Consider the following 23,130-nt stretch of genomic DNA (forward strand, 5'->3'; position numbering starts at 1 on the left):
TCGAAGTACTGATGACAGAACCAGTCAGGGTTCTGAGGTCAGGAGTAAATGTGTGCATTACTGTCCAGCCCTCCAAATGGTTCTGATATACCTAAATGATATCATTCTTGGCTGCATATTAAAATCATCACGGGATTCAGAAAACTCCAAATGCCAATGCTGTACTCTAGACTAAGCATATCAGAATTTCTGGGTTTGGGGACTCAGGCATCAGTATTTCTGAAGTCTTAAATGGGCTTCTGTGGTAGATATCTGACATATTGTGACATAAGCCATAGTTCTTGAAGGCTACTGGTATTCGTTACAGGGAAAGATTCAATTGGTATTTATTTGTTCATTCATTCTTTCAGAGTTACAGAGAGAGGGAGAGGGAGGGAGGGAGAGAGAGCGAATCTTCCATCTACTGGGTCACTCCCTAGGTGGCCATAATGGCAAGCAGTGGGCCATACCGAAGCCAGGAGCTTCATCTGAGTCTCCCACATGGATTACAGGGGCCTGAACACTTGGGCTATTTCCATTATTTTTCCCAAGCCATCAACAGGGAGCTGTTTGAGAAGTAGAGCAGCAGTGAAATGAACCAACTGGCTTTGCAGGTGGTGGCTTTACTGCAGCGCCAACCCCTTAATTGGCCTTAGATGAAACAGAAAAATCATTGTTTCTTTCTGTGCTTTCCCATGTTGGAAATTCATATTCTGTAAATCAACTGTTTTATTGAAAAACAAAAAGACGAAGTCATTCCTGGAATTATTGTGATTTTTCACTATAAATTCTTATGACATTCTTGCTATATTTCTGTTATTTCCTTTGTATATGATGTTTTACCTTTTTGTGAAGTATAAAGCATATACAAAAAAATTATACAAAATAGTAACTTCAGCTCAATGATGTATGACAAAGTTAACACCCATGTAACAATTACATAGCTTAATAAATGAAATTTAGGGGCTGGCATTGTGGTGTAGCATACCACATGAGTGACGGTTCAAGTCCTGGATGCTCCACTTCCAATCCAGCTCCCTCCTAATGCACCTGGGAAAGTAGCTTGGGTCCCTGCACCCTTGTGGGAGACCCAGAAAAAGCTCCTGACTCCTGACTTTGGATCAGCCTAGCACTGGCTGTTGCTGCCATTTGGAGAATGAACCAGCGAGTGGAAGACCTCTCTGTCTCTCCTCCTCTATCTCTAATTCTTCCTTTCAAATAAATAAAAATAAATCTTTAAAAAAAAGAAATTTAAAGAACAGGACATTGTTGGCTCCTTGGAAGGTCTTGAATCTAGGCCAATCCCTCTCCCACTCTGAAGACTGACATCTGTCCTGACTTCAGTGGTAATCACTTCCTTGCTTTCCTTCCTACTTTAATCTCCAGCTAGTTTTTAAAAACATATAGATGTAATCATACTGTATATATTCTTTTGTATGTGACTTCTTTATATTTGTGAGAGTTATCAACGTCCTTGCACCCAGCTGCAATTTGTTTGTTTCATTGTTATGCAGTCATTCATGGTGTTAATATATCATAATTTACTTACCCATTTTAATATTAATGTACTTTGTAGTGGTTTGCAGTTGAAACCTATTACAAATGCTCCCAATCAATATTATTGTGTAGTTAGGCATGTCTCTTGGTTGGTGATGTCCACTCTTGGGCGTATACCTTTGAATGGAAAGGCTTGATCCTAAGGTCTGCATATGTTCAGCTTTAATAAATACTGCTGGCTGCGCCGCGGCTCACTAGGCTAATCCTCCGCCTGCAGCGCCAGCATCCTGGGTTCTAGTCCCGGTTGGGGCGCCGGATTCTGTCCCGGTTGCTCCTCTTCCAGGCCAGCTCTCTGCTGTGGCCTGGGAAGGCAGTGGAGGATGGCCCAAGTGCTTGGGCCCTGCACCTGCATGGGAGACCAGGAGGAAACACCTGGCTCCTGGCTTCGGATCTGCGCAGCACACTGGCAGTAGTGGCCATTTGGGGGGTGAACCAATGGAAAAGGAAGACCTTTCTCTCTCTGTCTCTCTCTCTCACTGTCTAACTCTGCCTGTCAAAAATAAAAAATAGATACTGCTGGACAGTTTTCCATAGCCGTTGTACTTATTATTTATACCCCCACCAGCAGGATATGAAAATTCTAATTGATTACAAATACTAGGTGTGCTTTGTATTTTTAAATATTAGCCAACCAACCATTCTGGTGGCATCTCATGGTTTCTTGTTGATTTGTCACACAAATTCAATATTTTTTGTGAAGAGTCCATTGAAGACTTTTGCTTTGTATTTCTTTTTTGTGTCCTTTTAAGGAAACTTTTATATATTTCACCTTCATGAAAATATTTTCCTATGTTTTCTTCTAGAAGTTTTACTGTTCATTTCAGTATACTCATGCAATCCATATGGAATTTTGTTTTTGTGTATATAGTGTGGAGTAAGGTCAAAAACCCAATCAATCCAACATCACTGCTGAAAAGATGATACCTTGCCCACTGTACTATAATATCACCTTTGACACATATTAAATGATTATGTATAGGTCTGTGTATGGGAACTTTATTGAATTATTTTGGTCCATTTATCTATTCTTGTACTAAAACTGCGTTGTCTAAATTTCTGTAGTTTATAACTCTTGATAGTGCTATGTTTTGAATGTTTGTGTCTCCTCAATATTTAGATGTTGAAATCCTAACCCCCCAAGGTATTAGAAGGTAGGGCTTCTGGGAGATGATTAGGTTAGAGGGTGGCACCCTCATGAATGGGATTAGTGCTCTCATAAAAGAGATCTCAGGAGAGGCACTAAGATGGCAGAATAGGGAGAGAGCTCACTGCTCTAGTCTAAGGGAAGATAGTTAAAGAGTGTGGCAAGAGTGCAGTCTCAGGGAAGAGTTAGGGAGAAAACAGCAGAGGGAACTCCACACAAATTAGAGGGACACTGTGGATCTATGTGGATGGTGTGGACACGTACAGCTCAGGACCCCAGCAGCTGAGAGCTTCAGCACCAGCTTTCAAGAGTGAGGTAAGACAAAACTGCATCAGCCCAAGCCACTGATGATAAAGCTGCAGGAAGAGCCTGGTGTGAGTTTGGCTTGGAGTCCTCTGGCTGCCAACCTAGAGAGAAAAAAAAAGTGGGCATGTTTCTCTCTCTGGTCACCCAACACCGGTGTCCTGTAACTAGCCAAGAGCAGGTGGACACCATTTTGAATATAAGTAACAGCTGCGCCAGCTCATGACCCTGCACCCAGCAACCAGCTGATAGGAGACACCTGAGTTTGGCTGGGAGCATTGACAGGGGGCTGGGTGTTCATGACTGTGGGAGCCTCGTGTGCTGGGACTGTGAAAACACTGTAGCTGTATAGGAGGGCACAAGATGTGGCTGAGTCTTTGGGCAGTCACTGTGGGTGGCTCCACATGCTTGGGGCTCCCTGATTCCCTGGTGAAGGTCACTGCTGCGGGATCTGTGCTCATACTGAGGACTGCACAGATACTTTGTGTGGTTCTTGTGGCAGCACAGATGAATATTTCACCCACTGGGGCTGTAGCCCAGGCATTGGTCTCCTTGAAGAGGAGGTGAGCATGAGACTATACCAACAGAGCTGAACAAACCTCCCCTTTCATTAAAGAGAGAGAGAGAGAGAGAGAGAGAGAGGGAGGGAGGGAGGGAGGAGATTTACCACACCCAATTTGGGAGTCACCTGGGACACTTTCCTCACCCTGGAGTACTGAACAGAGCTCCCTGGCCACACCCAGCACATGCCTCAGGGTATTCACTGAAAGAGCAGACAGTCCACTAAGCCACAGAGGCATAGTCCAAAGAGAAAAGCCATCACAGGGAAAAAAACCAACAAGTGTCTCCACAAATGCCTAAAAATAAATGCAGCAATTCAAGAAACAAGAGTAAGAAAGACAACATGATGCCCCCAAAGGAATACAACAGTACTTAAATACTAGAATGTGAAAATGAAGAGATTGAAGAAATGCCAGAAACAAAATTCAAAAAATTTATTGTAGGATTACTTAGAAATAATCAGAACTAAATCCACAAACTAAAGAAATCCATACATGGCATGAAAGAAAATTTTTCCCATGAAATGGAGATTTTAAAGAGAAATCAAAATGAAATATTGAAAATGAAGAAGTCAACAGAATAAAAATGCAGTGGAAAGCCTTAACAACAGACTCGGTGATGCAAAAGAAAGAACATCCAAGTTAGAAGACAAATTTCTGGAAATTTTACAATCAGACCAAAAAAAAATTTAGAAAATTATAAAACAGTGTTGGAGATCTACGGGATACTATCAAACAACCCAACATATAGGTCCTAGGAGTTTGTGAAGGCGTGGAAAGAGAGAATGAACTAGAAGGCCTTTTTAATGAAATAATTACCGAAAACTTCCCTAATTTGGAGAAAGGGATATCCAAGTATAGGAAGCACACAGAACTCCTAATAGACATGACCAGAAAAAAATCTTCACCATAACACATTGTAGTCAAACTCTCCACAGTAAAATATAAAGAAAAAATTCTAAAAAGTGCCCAAGAGAAACGCCAGATTACTTTCAGAAGATCCCCAACTAAACTCACAGCTGACTTTTCATTAGAAACACTACAGGCTAGGAGAGAATGGTGAGATATATTCCAAGTAATAAGAGAAAAAAACTGTCAACCTAGAATACTGTACCCTGCAAAGTTCTCATTTATGAATGAAGGCAAAATAAAGTTCTTCCATAACAAACAGAAATGAAAGAATTTGTCACCTTGCACCCAGCCTTACAAAAGATGCTTAAGGATATGCTACACATAGACAGAAACATGGTCATCACTATGAAAGAATGTGAAGGCAGAAAATCTCCCAGTAAAAGTACAAAGGAAATCCAAAGTAAGTAATAGGAATATTTGTGGAAAAACAGCAGGACCAAATCATTACTTATCAGTAGTCACCTTGAATGTAAATGGCCTCAACTCTCCAGTTAAAAAACACAGACTGGCTGAATGGATTAAAAAACAAAACCCATCTACTTGCTGCCTCCAAAGAAACACATCTCACCAACAAAGATACATGCAGACTGAAAGTGAAAAGTTGGAAAAAGATATTCCATGCTAACAGAAACCAAAAAAGAGATGGTGTAGCCATCCTAATACCAGACAAAATAGACTTTAAGAAAAAAACTGTTAAGAGACAAAGAAGGGCACTATGCAGTGATTAACGGATCAATTCAACAGGAAGATGTGACTATAATAAATGTATATGCACGTAGTTACAGGGCACCTGGCTATTTAAAAGAAATGTTAGTGGATCTACAGGGAAACATAGACTTCTATGCAGTAGTAATGGGGGACTTCAATACCCCACTTTCAGCAATGGACAGAACAACCAGACAGAAAATCAGCAAGGAAACAGCAGATAATCAGCACTACAGACCAAATGAACCTAATGGATAGCTACAGAACTTTTCATCCTTCGGCTGCAGAATACACATTCTTCTCACCAGTGCATGGAGCTTTCTCTAGGATAGACCACAGGCCAGGCCATAAACCAAGTCTCAGCAAATTAAAAAAAAATCTTAAAATCATACCATGCATCTTCTCAGACCACCATGGAATGAAACTGGAAATCAACCAACTCAGGAATCTAGAACATATATGCAAACACATGGAGACTGAACAACATGCTCCTGAATGAACAGTGGGTCACTGAAGAAATCAAAAGGGAAAACAAAAAACTATTGAGGAAGTTTTTTTTCTTTCATACTATTTGTTGAACTCTTTACTTAGTATAGAGTTAATCTTCAGTGTATAAAATTAATTGAAAATAGATCTTAGTGAGAAATAAGAATGGGAATAGGAGGAGGAGGAGGAAGAATTGTAGGAGTGGGGGTTGGAGGGTGGGTACAGTGGGAAGAATCACCATCATGTTCCTAAAGTTGTATTTATGAAATGCATAAAGTCTGTTTGTCTTAAATAAAAGGTTTCTGGGGGAAAATAAATAAATAAAACTAAAAAAATGAAAAAATCATTAAAAAAGAAATGATAATTGGAAAAAGGTAGTAAAACTCTTGAAAGAATTCTCATCTATTAGTGAGGTTTTGAGACCCTTACTCCATGTGCATTGTATTAAAATACTTTGAATAAAATATCCATTAAAAAAAAAAAGATCTCAGAATGGCCCTTGCAGTATGTGAAAACACAACAAAAGACACCATCCTGTGAACTAGAAAGCAGACCATCACCAGACAGTGAATCTGCTGGGACCTTTGTCTTGGTCTTCCCAATCTACAGAACCACGGGAATTAAGCTGCTGCTGTTGATCAGCCACACAGTTTATAACGTGTTGTTCAAGGAGCCTGAGTGGACTAGGATAGGCAGTGTAAGTTCTCCACTTTTGTTCAGGATTGCCTTGACTACTTTTGGTCCTTGTCACTTCCATATAAATTTTAGAATCAACTTAATTACCACAAACAACTCTCTGGGATACAAAAAAAAAGAATAAACTTATTCTTTTTAGAGAAGTTTTAGGTTCATGGCATAATTGAGCAGATTGTATGGAGTTCCTGCATACCCCTTTGCTGCACCTTCCCCACCAGTGTAGTATATTTGTTACAACTGATGAGCCAACACCAGAGCATCCTTATCATCCAGTGTCCATTGTTCATATTAGGATTCTTTCTTTGTGTTATACATTCTGTGAGTTTTGACAAATGTAGGTACCATTATAGCCATCATATAGAATAGTATCATTGCTGTAAGAATCCTCTGTCCTCACCTTTTTCATCCATCCCTCTCCACACACCGTTGGTACCACCAGACTTTTTACTGCTTCCATAGTTTTGCCTTTTCCAGAATGTCATATAGTTGGGATCTACAGTATGTTGCCTTTTCAGATTGGCTTCTTATACTTAGTAACACATCTTTAAGTTTCCGCCATGTTTTTTTGTTCCTTGATAGTCCTTTTTTAAAAAGGCGAATAACACACAATCCATTATATGATATATACCCATTCATTTATTGAAGGCCATCTTGGTTGCTTCTGAGTTGGGGCAGTTATGAACAAAGGCATATGCAGGTTTTTGTATAAATGTAAGTTCTTAACTCTTTGGGTAAATACTAAGGAGTTCAGTTGCTGAGTCATATGGGAAGAATATGTTTATTTTTGTAAGAAACTCCCCAACTGTCTTTTGTATTGTTTTCAAGATATATTTATTTATTTGAAAGAGTTACACAAGAGAGAGAAGGAGAGGCAGAGAGAGAGAATCTCCTTTGTGCTGGTTCACTCCCCAGATGCCCTCAACAGCCGGAGCTACACCGATCTGAATCTAGGAGCCAAGAGCCAGGAGCTTCTTCCAGGTCTCCCACCCCGGGGGCGGAGGCCCAGGGACTTGGGCCATCTGCTATTGATATCCCAGGCCATAGCAGAGAGCTGGATCAGAAGTGGAGCAGCAGGGACTCAAACTGGCGCGCATATGGGATGCCGGCACTACAGGTCACAGCTTTACTCTCTACGCCACAGCACCCACCCCCAAACTGTCATTCTAAATGATATATCATTTTGCATTTCCACTAGCTCTGAAAAAGAATTCCTTTTGGTCCACATCTTTGACAGTATTTGGTGTTTAGAAATTTGGCTTTACTAATGAGAATATAGTGGTTACTGAGTTGTTTTAATTTTTAATTATGTCATGTGATATTGGGCATCTTTCATGGGTTTGTCATCTAGATAACTTTGTCCAGATCTTTTGCTCAATTTTTTTAAAAGGTTTGTTTATTTATTTGAAAGGCAGAGTCTTCCATGGGAGACTCGGAAGAAGCTTCTGGCTCCTGGCTTCAGATCAGCTCAACTCTGGCCATTGTGGTCATCTGGGGAGTGAACCAGTAGATGGAAGACCTCTCTCTCTCTCTCTCTCTGGCTCTACCTCTCTCTCTGTGACTCTGTCTTCCAAATAAATTTTTTTTAATCTAAAAAAATTTAATTTTCTACTTGTGTTTTGCTGGTATATAGATACACTATTGGCTCTTATATATTTATCTTATACCCAATAACTTTAATAAATTAACCTGTTAACTTGAATAGCAGTTATCTCTAGTTTTTTATTAAATACATACATATTTGTGCCACCTGCAAGTAAATAACAATTTTATTTCTCTTCAATTTTTATGCTTGTCTTTGTTAATTTCCTTGAAATGGCTAGAGCATCCAGTTAGGATGTTGAAAAGAAGAGGTGATTTAGTTAGGATTTTTGTTTTGTTTCTGATATCTTGGGGCAAAGCTTTCAGCAGTCTACCACTAAGTCTGTTATCTGCTATAGGAATTTTGTAAATATTTTCCATCAAATCTTGCAGTACATTTTTTGTGTGCCTGGCTTATTTCATTTAGAATAATATCCTCATTGTCCATCCATGGTGTATTGTATGTCAGGATTTCCTTTCTTCTTCAGACTGAATAGTGTTCTCCACATAGTGCTTATTCATTAATCTGTTAGTGGACACGTGGGCTGCTAGTGTGAACAATGCTAGTGAACATGGGTGTACAAAATCTCTTCAGGATCCTGCTTTCAACTTTTCTGGACTTTTTCTGTATACGTGCCTATATAATACTTCCAATTTTTTGAGGAGACGTCATACTGTTTTTTACAGTGCTATAGCGTTTTATGTAGCATTTTACATTCCTACCAACAGTACACAAGAAACTCAATTACTCCACATGCTTGCCACCATTTGTTATTTTCTGTTTTTTTGGTAGTAGCCATCCTAATGAAGTGGTATCTCATGGTAGTTTTAAAATATATTACCTTAACAGTTAGAGGTGTTGAGCATCTTTTCATGTGCTAGTAGAACCCTTGTGAAAATCATCTTTGGAGAAGATGTTTTCCATTGTGAGTTCCATAATTTTAGGAATTATAGTCAGGTCTTTGATCTCCTTTTGAATTAACTTCTGTATATGATATTAGGTTAGTCTTGAACTTTATTCTTCCGAATGTGAACAGTCTGTTTCCCAGCACTGTTGAAAAAAGTTTTGTTTCTTCACTGAATGGTCTTGACATCCTTGTCAAAAACCACTTGACTGGGCCAGTGTTGTGATGCAGTGAGATAAGCCACCACTGCCAACTCTGGCATCTCATACTGGAGTTCTGGTTTGAGTTGTAATTGCTCCCCTTCTAGTCCTACCTCCTGCTAAAGTGCCAAGGAAAGCAGCAAATGATGACTCAAGTGTTTGAGTCCTTGCCACCCATATGAGAGACTCGGAGTTCCAGGCTGCTGGCTTCAGCCTAGCTTAGCCCTGGCTGTTGACGACATTGGGGAGTGAACCAGCGGTTTTAAGATTCTCTCTCTCTCTCTCTCTTTCTCTCTCTGTCACTCTGTCTTTCAAACCTTTATGAGAGAGAGAGAGAGAGAGAGAGAGAGAGAGAGAGAGAGAGATCTTTCTTCTATCCACTGGTTCACTTCCCAAATGGCTGCAATGGCCAGGGCTGGGCCAGGCCAAAGCTAGGATAGGAGCTTTTTCTGGGTCTCCTATGTCAGTGCAGGAGCCCAAGCACTTGGGCCATCTTTTGTGCTTTTCCAGGCACATTCACAGGGAGCTGGATGGGAAGTGAAGTAGCTAGGCAGGAGCTGGCACTCATATGGGGTGCTGGTGTCACAGGTGGTGGCTTAACCTGCTATGCCACAATGCCAGCCCCATAAGTAAATCTTAAAATGAAAACCATTTGATTACATGAGAAAGTTTATTTTTGGGCTTTCTACTCTATTCCACTGATCTGTGCATCTCTCTTTATCCCCGTACCACCCTGTTTGATTACTGTAGCTTGGTAATAAGTTTTGAAATCAAAATGTGACTCCTTCAGCTTTGTTCTTTTTTAGATTCTTTTGGCTACTCAGAGTTCTTTGAAATCCCATATGAATTTCAGATGAGCTTTTCTATATCTGCCTCGAAAAAATCATTGGGATTTTTGACAGAAATTGCATTGAATTTGTAGATTACTTTGGGTAATATTGCTATCTGAGCAGTATTAAGTCTTCTAATCATAGGGTATATTTCCAAAGATAAGATCCGTTTCTATTTATTTACATTTTCTTTCATTTCTTTCACCAGTATTTTGTAAACTTTCACCTCCTTGTTTGTGTTTATTCAAGTGTTTTACTCTTTTTGATGCTTTTGTAAATGTAATTATGTTCTTAATATCCTTGTGTATGGAAATGCAACGGAATTTTTGTGTTGACTTTGTATCCTTTGATAGTCTTAATTTCCAGGAAGTTGCATATTTTCCATTACCTTTTTCTCACTGACTTCTAGTTTAATTTCATTGTGATCTGCTGGTACACACTGAAAGATTTCAACTTCTTTAAAATTTATTGAAGGACCAATGCTGTGGCATAGTGGGTAAATCCACCGCCTGTGATACTGGCATTCCATATGGGCCTGGTTTGGGTCCCGGCTGCTCTGTTTCTGATCCAGTTCCCTGTTAATAGCCTGGGAAAAGCAGTGGAAGATGGCCCAAGTACTTGGGCCCCTGCCACCCATGTGGGAGACCCTGAAGAAGCTCCTGACTCCCGGCTTTGGTCTGGCCCAGCCCTGGCCAATGTGACCATTTCTGGAGTGAACCAGCAAATGGAAGATCTCTGTCTCTCTCTCAGTCTCTCTCTCAATCTCTCTCTCTCTCTCTCTCTCTCTCTCTCTCTCTGTGTATATAACTTGGCCTTTCAAATAAATAAAATCTTAAAATTACCGAGGGGGGCCGAGGCTGTGGCGTAGCAGGTAAGGCCACCACTTGCAGTGCCGGCATCCCATATGGGCGCTGATTCAAGTCCCAGCTGCTCCACTTCCCATCTAGCTCTCTATGGCCTGGGAAAGCAGTAGAAAATGGCCCCAGTTATCTTCGGCCCCTGCACCCACATGGGAGACCCAGAAGAAGCTCCTGGCTCCTGGCTTCAGATCGGCACAGCTCCAGCCGTTGTGGCCAATTGGGGAGTGAACCAGAAGATGGAAGACCTCTCTCTCTCTGCCTCTCCTTCTCCTTCTCTCTGTGTAACTCTGACTTTCAAGTAAATAAATAAATCTTGGAAAAAAAATTACTGAGGCTCAGTGCATAATCCAAGTGTACTTAAGGGGCCAGTGCTGTGCCATATCAGGAAAAGCCGCCACCTGCAGCACTGGCATCCCATAGGGGCACCGGTTTGAGTCCCGGCAGCTCCACTTTCCTATCTAGCTCTCTGCTGTGGCCTGGGAAAGCAGTAGAAGATGGCCCAAGTCCTTGGACCCCTGCACCCATGTGGGAGACCTGGAAGAGGCTCTTGGCTTTGGATCGCTGCACCTCCAGCGGTTGTAGCCATCTGGGGAGTAAACTAGCAGATGGAAGCCTTCTCTCTCTCTCTGCCTCTCTGTAACTCTGTCTTTTAAGTAAACTAAATAAATCTTTTTATAAAAGACGCATGTAAAAGGAACATGTGTTCTGTTATGGTTGGGGGTAGTGTCACATATATCAGGGAAAGTTTGTTGTTCAGATCTCATCCTTGTTGTTTACCTGTTCTTACAACTGTTGAGAAGTATGCTAAAGTCTTTTTTTATTATTATGATTGTAGATTTCTAGATTTATTCATTTGGATTTCTAAGTTTTTGCTTTCCATATTTTGGATCTATGTTATTACTGGATGCAGATTTAAAAATTGGTATATATCCCTGGTGGAATAAGCCCCTTATCATTAAAAAAATTTCCTCTGTTACTCATAGTAATATCTCTTGCCTTCAAGTTTGATTTGAATGCTTTCTTTTGATTGATGGTATATCTTTTTTCACTTTATTTTTTGATCTGTGTTCTTGAGATGTATCTCTTTTAGGCCATACACCTTTGCCTTTTTTTCTTTTTAAGATTTATTTATTTACTTGAAAGGCAGAGTTACAGAAAGAGAAGAAGAGAGACTCTTCCATCCACCAGTTCACTCCCCCAAATGGCTGCAGTGGCTGGGACTGGGTTGATTTGAAGCCAGAAGCCTGGAGCTTCTTCTGGGTTTCCCACCTGGGTACAGGGGCCCAAGCACGTGGGCCATCTTCCATTGTTTTCCCAGGTGCCTTTGCAGGGAGTTGAATCAGAGGTGGAGCAGCTTGCACAGGCGCCCTTATGGCATCCACTGCACCACAGCGCCGGCTCCACTCCTGTCTTTTTTATACACTCTGAAAATCTCGGTATTTTAGTGGGTTGGGTTATTTATTTAAAATACTGTAAATAATAATAATCTAATGAGAGATTTGATAAGAAAATTTGTTTTAACCTGAAGATTTCGTTAACTTAAAGCCTGTGCTGAAGGAAGTCTAACCTTACAGAACACTAGGGGCAGTTTAAAATATCTTCGAACAGTCACAGTTAAGGAAACCAAAGACGTAAATATAGTAAAATACTAAGTAACATTTTTTGTGTTTTATGTTCTAGGTGTGTGGAAGTGGTGAAAGCGTCTCAATATGTAGAGCTAGCCAATGACCTGGAAATAAACAAAGCAATTACATATTTGAGACAAAAGGACTTTACCCAAGTAAGTTTCAAAAATATCTCCAGATGGTATTTCGTATGTTGATTGGTCAGAACAATACAAACAGGGAAACTCCTTTTTAGAGTAATGTTGAGTAATATTTTATTTCTATGTTAACATAATTTTCATTCACATAGTTTTAAGCCTTTATTAATTTTGACCTATTTGCTAGCTTCTCAAAATGTAAATATCTTCCTTGGGGTGGGTGTTTGGCAAAGTAGTTAAGTACTCCTGGGTTGTCCACTTTCCCTATAGGAGTGTCTAGGTGCAAGTCCTGGCTCCTCTCCTGATCCCAGCTTCTTACTGATACAGACCCTGGAAGCAGTGGTGGTGGCTCAAGTAGCTGGGCCCCTGCCATCCATGTGGGAGACCCAGATTGAGTTCCCAGCTCCTGGCTTCTAGCCAAGCTGCTGTGGGCATTGGATCAGTGAACCAGCAGATAGAAGATCTCTCTCAGTCTCTGTGCCTTTCAAATAAGTTAATTTCAAAAAATTGTTTAAAAGATTTATTTATTTGAAAGATAGAGTGATAAAAAGAGAGAGAGAGATCTTCTATCTACTGGTTCATTCCCCTACTGGCTCTAATAGCTGGGGCTACACCAGGCCAAAGCCAGGAGCCAAGAACTCCATCAGGATCTCCCACATAAGTAGCAGGGGCCCAGGTACTTGGGTGCGTGTTCTGCTATTGTTCTCTCAGGTGCATTTGCAGGGAGCCGGACTGCAAGCAGAGCAACAGAGACTTGTACTACTGCTCTATAAGGGACACTGGCATTGGAAGTGGCAATTTAACCCACTGGGCCACAATGCCAGCCCCTCAGAAATGTTTTGAATGTAAGTATTTTCTTCGTAAATAATGGTTGCTGAATTACCAGACCACATTCTAGTCCAGAGAGTAACTTCCACCTGAAGATTTTCACACTGAAGTTTTCAGAATCAGAGATTGTGTGCAGGAAGCAAAACAAGTCGGGAGCCCAGAGAGCTTCCAAATATGCTTTCGTCTTGCTGTGCTTGCCAGAGCCGTCTTCCTGCTGTGTGCTTTGCTTTACTAACAGATGCTGCACTTGGAATGGAAGGGTCCCGTTGCTGGGCAGGGTGTTAGAACCTTGCACCTCAGGTGGAGGCAGAACAGTTAAGGCAGAGCAGAGACAAGACCAGAAGGCCTAGGCAGTTTTAAGAAAGAGGGGATAACAAGAGAATAAAGAGTGAAATTGGGTATCCTGGTTCATAAAACCAATGGTTAGTGTCACAGGTGTCTGCAACTAGAAGACTCGGCCCCTTTGGATTAGTCACTGAGAGCAAGGCCAGAGAATGCCCCACATTTCCCAACATTCTATCCCACGCTCTTGCTTCCCATTTTTCTTCTTCTCTAAGGACCTTCCTGTAGTCTGAAAATCAACAAAACTACCAGTCACTTTCCAGGAACATGAGGAGATTGTGAAAGTAAATAAAGTACCCTCAGTGTTCCTGCAGTAAACATAGGATTAATGTAATGCATCACCATGGCTGGTGATGTAACATATATTAACTTACTGTGCTTAATGTCTTACCATTTACAAAGCACTAAAATATTTCAAAGTATCTGTGTGTCTGTTCTGTCATTTGATCATTAAAGATGCCACTGATAATTTTTGAACACTATTCTAATGCTTTTTCAGTGGGAGTAAAATGAGACAGATTGGTGTTTGTTATCTTACTGATCTATGAACAAAAAAAATTATGTGTGTGTGAGATGTTCTGTTATAAATGACAAGTGGAGAGAACTGTGTTTTGCCAGTTTTTTCTTGATGTTGTATTTTTAAATGGTTTTTGTAGGAAGGATTAACAATGCATTGCCATTTTCATGTTTTAAAACTGTGTCCATTGAAGAATAAGCAGTCTACTCTCTTTATATCACAACACATTTGACACAAATCTTATCATCTGCTTTCCTAGCTATTCTCTTTTGTTCTATTTGTATTTTCAGGTTTTTCATGTTAATTTGCAATATTTTAAGTGCCATTTTTGCTTTCTTTTCTTCATTGCTGCTTTCATTTGTTTTTTTTTTTTCTTTGCATATTGTAAGTATGATGAGGTGGGTATAAATACATTCTTAGTTTAAAAGGAACACCATTAGGTTAAAAAGCATTGAGTTGACATATCTCCTAATGATTATTTGATGAGGGCTACCTTATTCACAGTTCAAACTAAAAGAGAAAAATGTACACCTTCTATAAGAGGTGGGGAATATCCATCCCATGGGCCATTTAAGGCCTGCAAAATCATTTGGTCTGGCCCTGGCTAGACAGCCACAAGTGGTATTCAAAATTCAGTACATCTTAGCGGGCTCATTTTTAAGATGATTATATTGTATGGTCCATGAATGATTTTATAAATGTGCAAGTGGTCCTTGGCAGAAAAAAGCTTACCCACTTCAGTAAGGATATAATTCTAGAGTTAGCTCTAAATAATTTTTTAAAAAGATACGATGTCAAAATTAGAGTTTAGTTGTTTGTGGTAGTAGTGGTATTTATAGCCATTTTTCTAATAGAGAAAAAAACTCAACCAAAAAGCCAAAGGTGAATGAAAGGAAGTTGCTCATCCAGGAACCAGGGTGAGTGAGGGACAGCGTTGCTGGGGTGCTCTGGCCAGGGGCCTAGTGGGCCTCAGCTGCAAAGAGTAAAGTAAAATGAACATACAGCTATTTTCCTAATTTGGGAGGAGGTAAAAATAAAAAACAGAAATTATGTTTCTTTGCATTATTTGTCTTGCCATTTATACCTAAATTTAATCCAAACATTCAGTACAATTTTATCAGTTTCATTTATAAATAATTTGTAGTATATTATCTTTTCATCTTTAAGAACAGAAATATTGGATATGCATTCATGGACATGTAAAGAACAGCCCATTTTTGAGCCAAAAAATACCTGAGAATGTTCCTTTTGTGAGAATAATTGTATAGCCCTTTTATAATAGTTCTTAGTTTAGAAACTTAAAATATGAAATATGCTTTTACTTGTCAAATGTCGAATGTATGTTTTAAGTTCTAAATTCCTTTGTTCTTTTAAGCAATAGTTTTGGATTTCATTGCTTTTTATGTTTTATTTGGATTTATGGTAACCATTTGGGGAGAAAATAGATTAAATGTTAAATGTAGCCTTAAAGCATTATCATCAGTCAACTACAAAGTAGTAAATGTTAAATTTTTAAATTTAACACGTTTTCTTGACTATAATATGAATGAGTGCTTCTGAAAGGAATTATATAAATTACTATAATGCTCCTTTAAAAATGATTGCTGCTTGTTAGCTTTCTTTTTGTGTTTTGTTACAAGGCTGTCATAAATATTAGAGAACAGGTTGCTTTCTCTCTACTTTGTGCACAGAATTTAATGGATATATGCACTACTAGACCTATTCAAGTGCCTTGTATTTTTAAGTAAGACATATTTATTGTGACAGAATCTAAAAGTGAAGGTTAAAACATCTCAATTCTTATTCAAAGTGAATTGCAGCTTATATAACTTAGAGATTCAAAACAGCAGTGGCTTTCACATTAATATCTGTGGAGGTTATGTAAAGAATCAGTCAGATAAGTTCCTACAGGATGAGCAATATTGGCAACAGTGATTTTTGAGGTAAGTTTTAGGAACCTGGCAGTTTTATAATATCCTGCCCCAAAAAGTGAGTGAGAAATAGAATCTCAAAAGTGATGATGTATATGATTGGGTTTTTCTTTCCAGTGTTTACTTTGTGGAATTATAAAATTCTAGCCAAGAGATTTCCAGTTTCCTTTAAGGTCATGAAAACCCTTTAAGAGAATAACAATGTGTTCACATTTTAACCAAAATATATAGAATCTAGTATTTTTAAAGTAGCTTACTGATACTCCGTTTCAGATACCTCATTTGAAATCAAGCACTGCAGTCACAGGTCGGAATTTGTACAGATTGACAGCAGCTGTAGCCAATGACCATCTGAAAAACTAAAGCAGTGTTTTGGCTTGGACATAGCAGTTTTCCAGGACTTGGAGGCACTCAGAAGTTAAGGGTTTTCTATTTGTAAAGTTACTTTTAAAGAAGGAAGAAAAGAAAACTCGTTGCCTTTTTCTACCTTTATTCTTTTCCTTTGGCTATGCGGCAGTGGCTTCTGGGTTGAGTACTCACTTGCTTTTCATGTGAGGTGTCTGACCGTTCCACTCTCCTATTTGGTTACAATTATCTCAGATGTGTCAGATGGTTAAAAATATAATTTCATTTCTTATGACTTGAAAATGTAAATATTTTTGGATCTACTTCAGATCATTAAATAGTACCAGAATTATTTTCTATTATTGGTTTTTGAAAGTTCTCAGCCATTTGTCTCTTCCCCTCTGGAACTCCAATTACATTTATATTAGACCTTTTCACTGCATTCCCATATGTCTCTTAGGTTATTTTCTCAGAACATTTCAGCCTTATCTTTTGCTATGCTTTATTTAGTCTGAACATTTTCTGGGATCTTAGCCTTCAAATTCTAGTTGCTTTCAAAAAATATTTTTAGTGTTTTTATGTAAGTTTTCTAATTGCTCTGTATGAGAGAATAGTCTTCTGTAGATTAGTCTGTTATAGTCAGAAGCAGAAATCCTAGAGTTACCTTGTAAATAGAAAATCTGATTATGTCTCTTAGGTGAAACTTCTCAAGCCCTCATATTCTACACCCCCTCCCCATGCAGGATAAACAGTAAACTGCTTCACACGACTCACTAGCTCAGTGTTTACCGCTGACCTTTCTTCCAGTCTCCAGTCCTCTCTTCAGGTGTATCTAATCTGCTGGCAAATCCATCTATGTGTTCTTAATTTCAGTCATTGTATTTTTCATTCCAGAATTTCCATTTTGTTCTTTTTTATAAATTCTAATTTACAAATGAGATTCTTATCTTGTAATCTGATTTCTTGAACAAATCAGTCCATCTCTTTTAACACCTTCCCTGCTCTTACTCTCTAACTCACACTGACCTTTTCCCCAATGATAGGCTTAAGTGCTGTCATGTTAAAGTGGTTGTAACTTTCAGATATTCCATTTCTAGGCTGTAGATACCTTAAAAATGTTTGAAAAGAAGGACAGTAGAGTGAAAAGTGCAGCTGCAACCAACCTCTCCTTCCTATATTATCTGGTAAGTTTTGTTTTTTACAGCTCATAGTTGATTATGTAGTATGTTTATATTGCTAAATTTCTGCCTGACGATCGAGCCCAAGGGGAGGCCTTGGAGAAGACTGGTGGAGAATGTAAATGTAAACGTAAATGTAAAAGTAGCAAGGTATACAGAGGATCTGACCAGACATGTGCTGTGCCAGCGCTTGAGTCTGCAGACATTAGTTAGACGGCAGGGAGCAAACCTGAAGTGGAAAGCATCACATCGTGGTATCCTGGAGCACAGGGACATGAGCTAGAAGTGTAGCTCAGCTCCGTCATGTTAGTAATAAAGTAGTATCTTAGTTTACATGATTTATGTAAGATAACAGAGTACCATCTATAACAAGCATTCATTGAATGCCTACTGGTTGCCAGTCATTGGAAATACCAAAGTTTAGGAGCTTTCTTAATTTGGAACAAAAGGAGGCAAGTGGGTAGACTAGGAAGGAGGTTCAAAGTAGAGAACAATAAATTAACGTTGATAATAAGTACTTCAGAAATACAGAGGAGACAACATTTTAATTTATGGCTTTCAGGAAAGATTTCGTAGAGAAGTTGGATCTTGAAGGTAAGAATATAGATAAGAAAGAAGGGGCCACTTGGGAAGAAACTAATGGGCACTGGGAAGAGAAGCGTACTGTAGAGTTGATGTGTTTTGCTCAAACTACAGTTCCAGTCCTTCTTAGAGCTTCTGAATTGTGCCATTGAGAATCACAGCTGGGCTGAACTGCTGCTAGTAGTATGTGGGAATACTTTAGGAAGTTCATGGAAAAATAAAATTAAAGGATAAATTTATTTTGACACAAAACAATTTTGAAATCCTTACATAGTTTTTTCAAAATACTCATTTTCTGTAAACTTTTTAAATACCTGTATTATTTATCATGTGTATTAAGATGAAGATCAAAACCATTGGTTGAAGAATGACTCCAGCATTTTAAACCCACTGGTGGGAGAATGGTGCCAGTTGCATGTCCAGAGGAGGGTGCTCATTAGATGTCAAAATGCTGAGTTTAATTGCATTTCATGGGACATTATGTCAGGGTAGTAATAAGATACAGTGGGGGACTGATGTCAGGAGGGAATCAGGGTAGCGGATGAAATTTGATGGTCATCTCTGTAGAAGTTAAAGCATCAGTAACAAGTACTCTCGTCCAGGTGACAGCATAGCACAGCACTGAGAACTTACTTTGGGAGATGTATTTGCCCAAGGGGTAGGAGTAAGGATCTGAGCAAGGAGACAGAGAAAGAAGCAAGATAGTATGATGGCTTTAAAGTGAAGAGAGGACAAAGAGAAAGTGTGTAGCACTGAAGCTGGAGGAGTAGAACAAGAGAATGAAGGGCAAGACTGCAGGCTCTGAGGTGGAGATTCATGGCTCTAAGGCAGGGCTCTTCACATCAGTACCAGGGGACAGGAAGGGGGTGAGTGAAATAGTGAGGGAAAGCCCACAGGATTGAGCAGTTGAGAAGTTCGGCTGTGATGTAGTCACCACAAAGCCTTAACCAACATTACTCTAAGTCAAGGTGACCCCTTAGCATGTCCCCAGTTAGGGTGAGGGGCCTGGACCATTGTACCCCTGCATCAACCTGTCATTGAACGTAACCTGCTCCCCAAAAGGAGCATCCCAGGAAGGGAATGAAGTGCCTCCATCTCTTCAGCCCAGGGGAGGCTCCAGAAAAGGCTGCCACCTGTGGCTCGTGGCCAGCAACATTCCAGTAGTGCTAAAGGACAGGTCTCGGGCAAAAGCACAGTGTCTGCTATCGCCAGCACATTAGAAAATCATTAGTGAATTCTGTGAAATTAGTGACCATATTTTCACCAAATTTAGTAAGTGTACTTGAGGAGACCAACAAAAATTATAAAGAAGGAACAGAGAATTGTTTGCTTAACTGAGCAGAGCCATTGGAGCATCTAACCATTAATGTTCTAAGGGAAGTGGTTATAATTAAGGGAAAATGTAATTAAGGAAATGATGGTGATAAAGAATATGTTGGGGCCGGTGTTGTGGCTCAGTGAGCTAATCTGCTGCCTGCAACACCGGCATCCAATATTAGAGCACCAGTTCAAGTTCTAGGTACTCTGCTTCTGATCCAACTCCCTGCTAAAGTACCTGGAAAGGCAGCAAAGGATAACCCAAGTGCCCCTGCCACCCACATGGGAGACCTGAATGGAGTTCTAGGATCCTGGCTTCAGCCTGACCCAACCCCAGCCATTGTGGCCATTTGAGGAGTGTGCTACTGGATGGACGATCTCTCTCTCTCTCTCTCTCCCCTCCCTCTGTTACTCTGCCTTTCAAAAGATAAATAAATCTTAAAACAAAAACAAAAAAGACATGGAATAGAACCACACTAGGACATGGATACTGGGAGGTTTGATTGCTTGGGAACATTACTGCAGCAGTCTATTACTGCCTGCATTGAAGCCCCAATTATTCATGTCCTTCCCATAAGCTATACGTACCCCTCCCAAAATTCTTAGCGCCTCATCCAGTGATAGCATCAGACTCAAAGGATATGATCTGTATCAGGTCTGGACATGGGACTTTTTCAAGTGTAGTTCCTCTTTCCTGTTTATCCAAAGATCAGTGAGACAAAAACAGCATAACTGTAGCAGACATGATCATTGGTCCTTAGAAGTTCTGAAGTCTGGCTCAGCACATCACATGCAGTCAGCGCCCCTGCATTTGGGAAAAAGGAATATTCATTCATTAGAACCCGGCCCTGCTCCCTGTCCGTGGTCCCCTAGTCCTTTGTCCTCTGTGATTCATGGCTCTGCCCTCTAAGAGCATCTTCCTATTACTTAAGAAATAGCCGGCCGGCGCCGTGGCTCAATAGGCTAATCCTCCACCTTGCGGCGCCGGCACACCGGGTTCTAGTCCCGGTCGGGGCGCCGGATTCTGTCCCGGTTGCCCCTCTTCCAGGCCAGCTCTCTGCTATGGCCAGGGAGTGCAGTGGAGGATGGCCCAGGTGCTTGGGCCCTGCACCCCATGGGAGACCAGGAAAAGCACCTGGCTCCTGGCTCCTGCCAGGATCAGCGCGGTGCGCCGGCTGCAGCGGCGGCCATTGGAGGGTGAACCAACGGCAAAAGGAAGACCTTTTTCTCTCTGTCTCTCTCTCTCTCACTGTCCACTCTGCCTGTCAAAAAAAAAAAAAGAGCCTATGTTTGCAGCTGGATAACTTTCTCCATTTGATTTCTGCTGAGAAAAATTGGGGGCCCTGAGGCCTGTTTTCATTTTGAACTGTATATGTCCCCTTAATCCAAGCTAGCAGCACTTCTATCAGTACAACTTCCTTAAAAACTTGGAGGACTTCCTTCATGGCCCAAAAGTCATGTCCATAATTCTTTTTAATACAGATCCTTTTCCATTTAGGTGTACCAGGATGCTAAGGAATAGAGCCCTGAAGATTCTTAGAAGGCCTTTTTTCTACCCGAGAAATAGGTCTGCTAGGTACCATCTTAGAGCCTTCTGAGATTCTTTCAAAGAGTGTCACAGCCGTATCCTTGAATCTATCCCTGTCCTGCAACTCACAAGAAGTAACTGGCAGACATAACATTTTTATTTTCCAGCCCAGCAAGACCTGGTTCTTGTATATTTCTTCCAGATTCTACTCGCAAACTGAGTAATTCTCTCCTTAGCTCATTTCTCTCTTCCTGTGTCTTTTCTTTAAATTAATTGGCACTTTCAGCATCTTGCCTGGAAATCTCCTTAGCCATATGCACTCATCATTAAGTACTTTCTGTTATTCAAGACACTGTAGGTACAAGTTTTGTTTTTTAATTTTTTATTTCCATTTTATTTGAAAGGCAAAGATAGGGACAGAGGGAAGTTTTCCATCCAGTAGTTTACTTGTCAGATGCCCACATGGCTAGGGATGAGCCAAACTGAAGCCAGGAGCCTGAAACTCCATCTGGGTGTCCCACATGAATACAAGTACTGGATCCATCACCTGCTACTTCCCAGGGTACACATCAGCAGGAGGTGGGAATCAGAAACAGAGCCAGGACGCAAACCCAGGCATTCCCAATATGAGATGCAGGCTTCCCAAGCAGCATCTGAACCATCACACCAAATGCTTGCCCCTATAGGGCCTATTTTGATATCCACAAAGAGTTCTTTGGCTCAGTTATAGATAGAAGCTGACAAGAGGCCAATAAAAACCCAGGCAAGATTTATTGAGGGTTACGCTCACACAAGGGAGATAGCTCAGTGGGAATAGGTTCTACCAGTTGACTCTCCAGTTGCAACTGAGCAGGGGTTTTTATGAGATTGGGGAGGTATAACCACTCCCTCTCAGTCTCTGACTCATCCTGCATGGTACATGGGAACTCAGTTTGCATCTGGCTCATTTTTCTAGGCAAACTCACAATGGCAGTGTTGCTCACTACAGCCTCCCCAGGAAGGTTCTTCATCCCTGGTGCTGGGATTCTCTGGCACTGGACATGTGTGGCTGGGAAAGTCCCTAATGGGTCTCTCAGGGTCAGGGTGTAGATGCCTCTTGCTCGTGATTGGTTGGAGCTGGAGGTGGATGCGTGCTGAGTCAGGAGGAGCTTGATTTCGTGAGTCCTGTTTTGATTTTCTCTCAGATTGACAGTTGTTTCATGACCACCAGCATGACCGGCCCTCTGTCCAGCCTCCACTGCAATTCCTTCTCGCCTTCTCGGGTTCCAGTCACAGCTCACCATCTCTCCAGACCCCACCTGCAGCCCCTCATAGTCTGTCTGAATTTTGCCTGCTGCCTAGTCCAAAAGACAGTGTTGCATGGCTTAGTTTTTATGATAGCGACACCCAACTTGCAGGTACCAATTTTTCTGAGTCAGAGTTCAATTAGAATCCACACAGGAACTTGCACATCAGTGTTACTAGCAGCATTATTCATAAGGAAAAGGTGGGTGGAAGCAATCTAAGTGTCCCCCAGTGATGAACAGATAAACAAAATGTGGTGTAGCCGCAAAAGAGAACATACTTTCACATAAAAGAAGAGAGAACAAACCACCGGTGCAAGCTCGAACATGAATGAGCCTGAGAAACATTGTGCTGAGTGAAAGAAGCCGGGCACCAAAGGCCACACGCTAATGGTTCCATTTATATCAAATACCCAGAGTAAGCATGGAGACAGAGAGGTTGGTGGAAGGGAGGATGGAAGTGACTGCTGATGGGTACAGGGTTTCTTTCTTTTTTTTTTTTTTTAAGATTTTATTTATTTGAGAGAGAGAGTACAGACAGAGAGAGGGAGGAACAGAGAGAAAGATCTTCCATCTGCTGGTTCACTCCCCAAATGGCCACAACTGCTGGAGATGAGCTGATCCAAAGCCAGGAGCCAGGAGCTTCTTCCAGACTCCCACGCGGGTGCAGGGGCCCAAGCACTCGGGCCATCTTCTAGTGCTTTCCCAGGCCACAACAGAGAGCTGGATCAGAAGAAGAGCACCCATATGGGATGCTGGCAGCACAGGTGGAGGCTTTAGCTACCACCCTTCAGAGCCAGCT

At 40.8% G+C, this 23,130-nt stretch overlaps 1 protein-coding gene across 7 annotated transcripts in view; it reads left to right on the forward strand.

Annotated features, from left to right (window-relative positions):
* Positions 1-23,130, forward strand: part of IFT88 (intraflagellar transport 88) — a 125,209-nt gene that overhangs the window by 55,686 nt on the left and 46,393 nt on the right. For all 7 annotated transcript variants that reach the window (XM_070049126.1, XM_017343475.3, XM_008259933.4 and 4 more), the window contains 2 exons: positions 12,396-12,495; positions 17,538-17,624. In XM_070049126.1, the coding sequence (XP_069905227.1) occupies positions 12,396-12,495; positions 17,538-17,624 (187 nt within the window). The remainder of the gene's footprint in view (positions 1-12,395; positions 12,496-17,537; positions 17,625-23,130) is intronic.

The sequence above is a fragment of the Oryctolagus cuniculus genome, chromosome 9 (assembly GCF_964237555.1).
Source record: "Oryctolagus cuniculus chromosome 9, mOryCun1.1, whole genome shotgun sequence".
Classification (NCBI taxonomy): Eukaryota; Metazoa; Chordata; class Mammalia; order Lagomorpha; family Leporidae; genus Oryctolagus; species Oryctolagus cuniculus.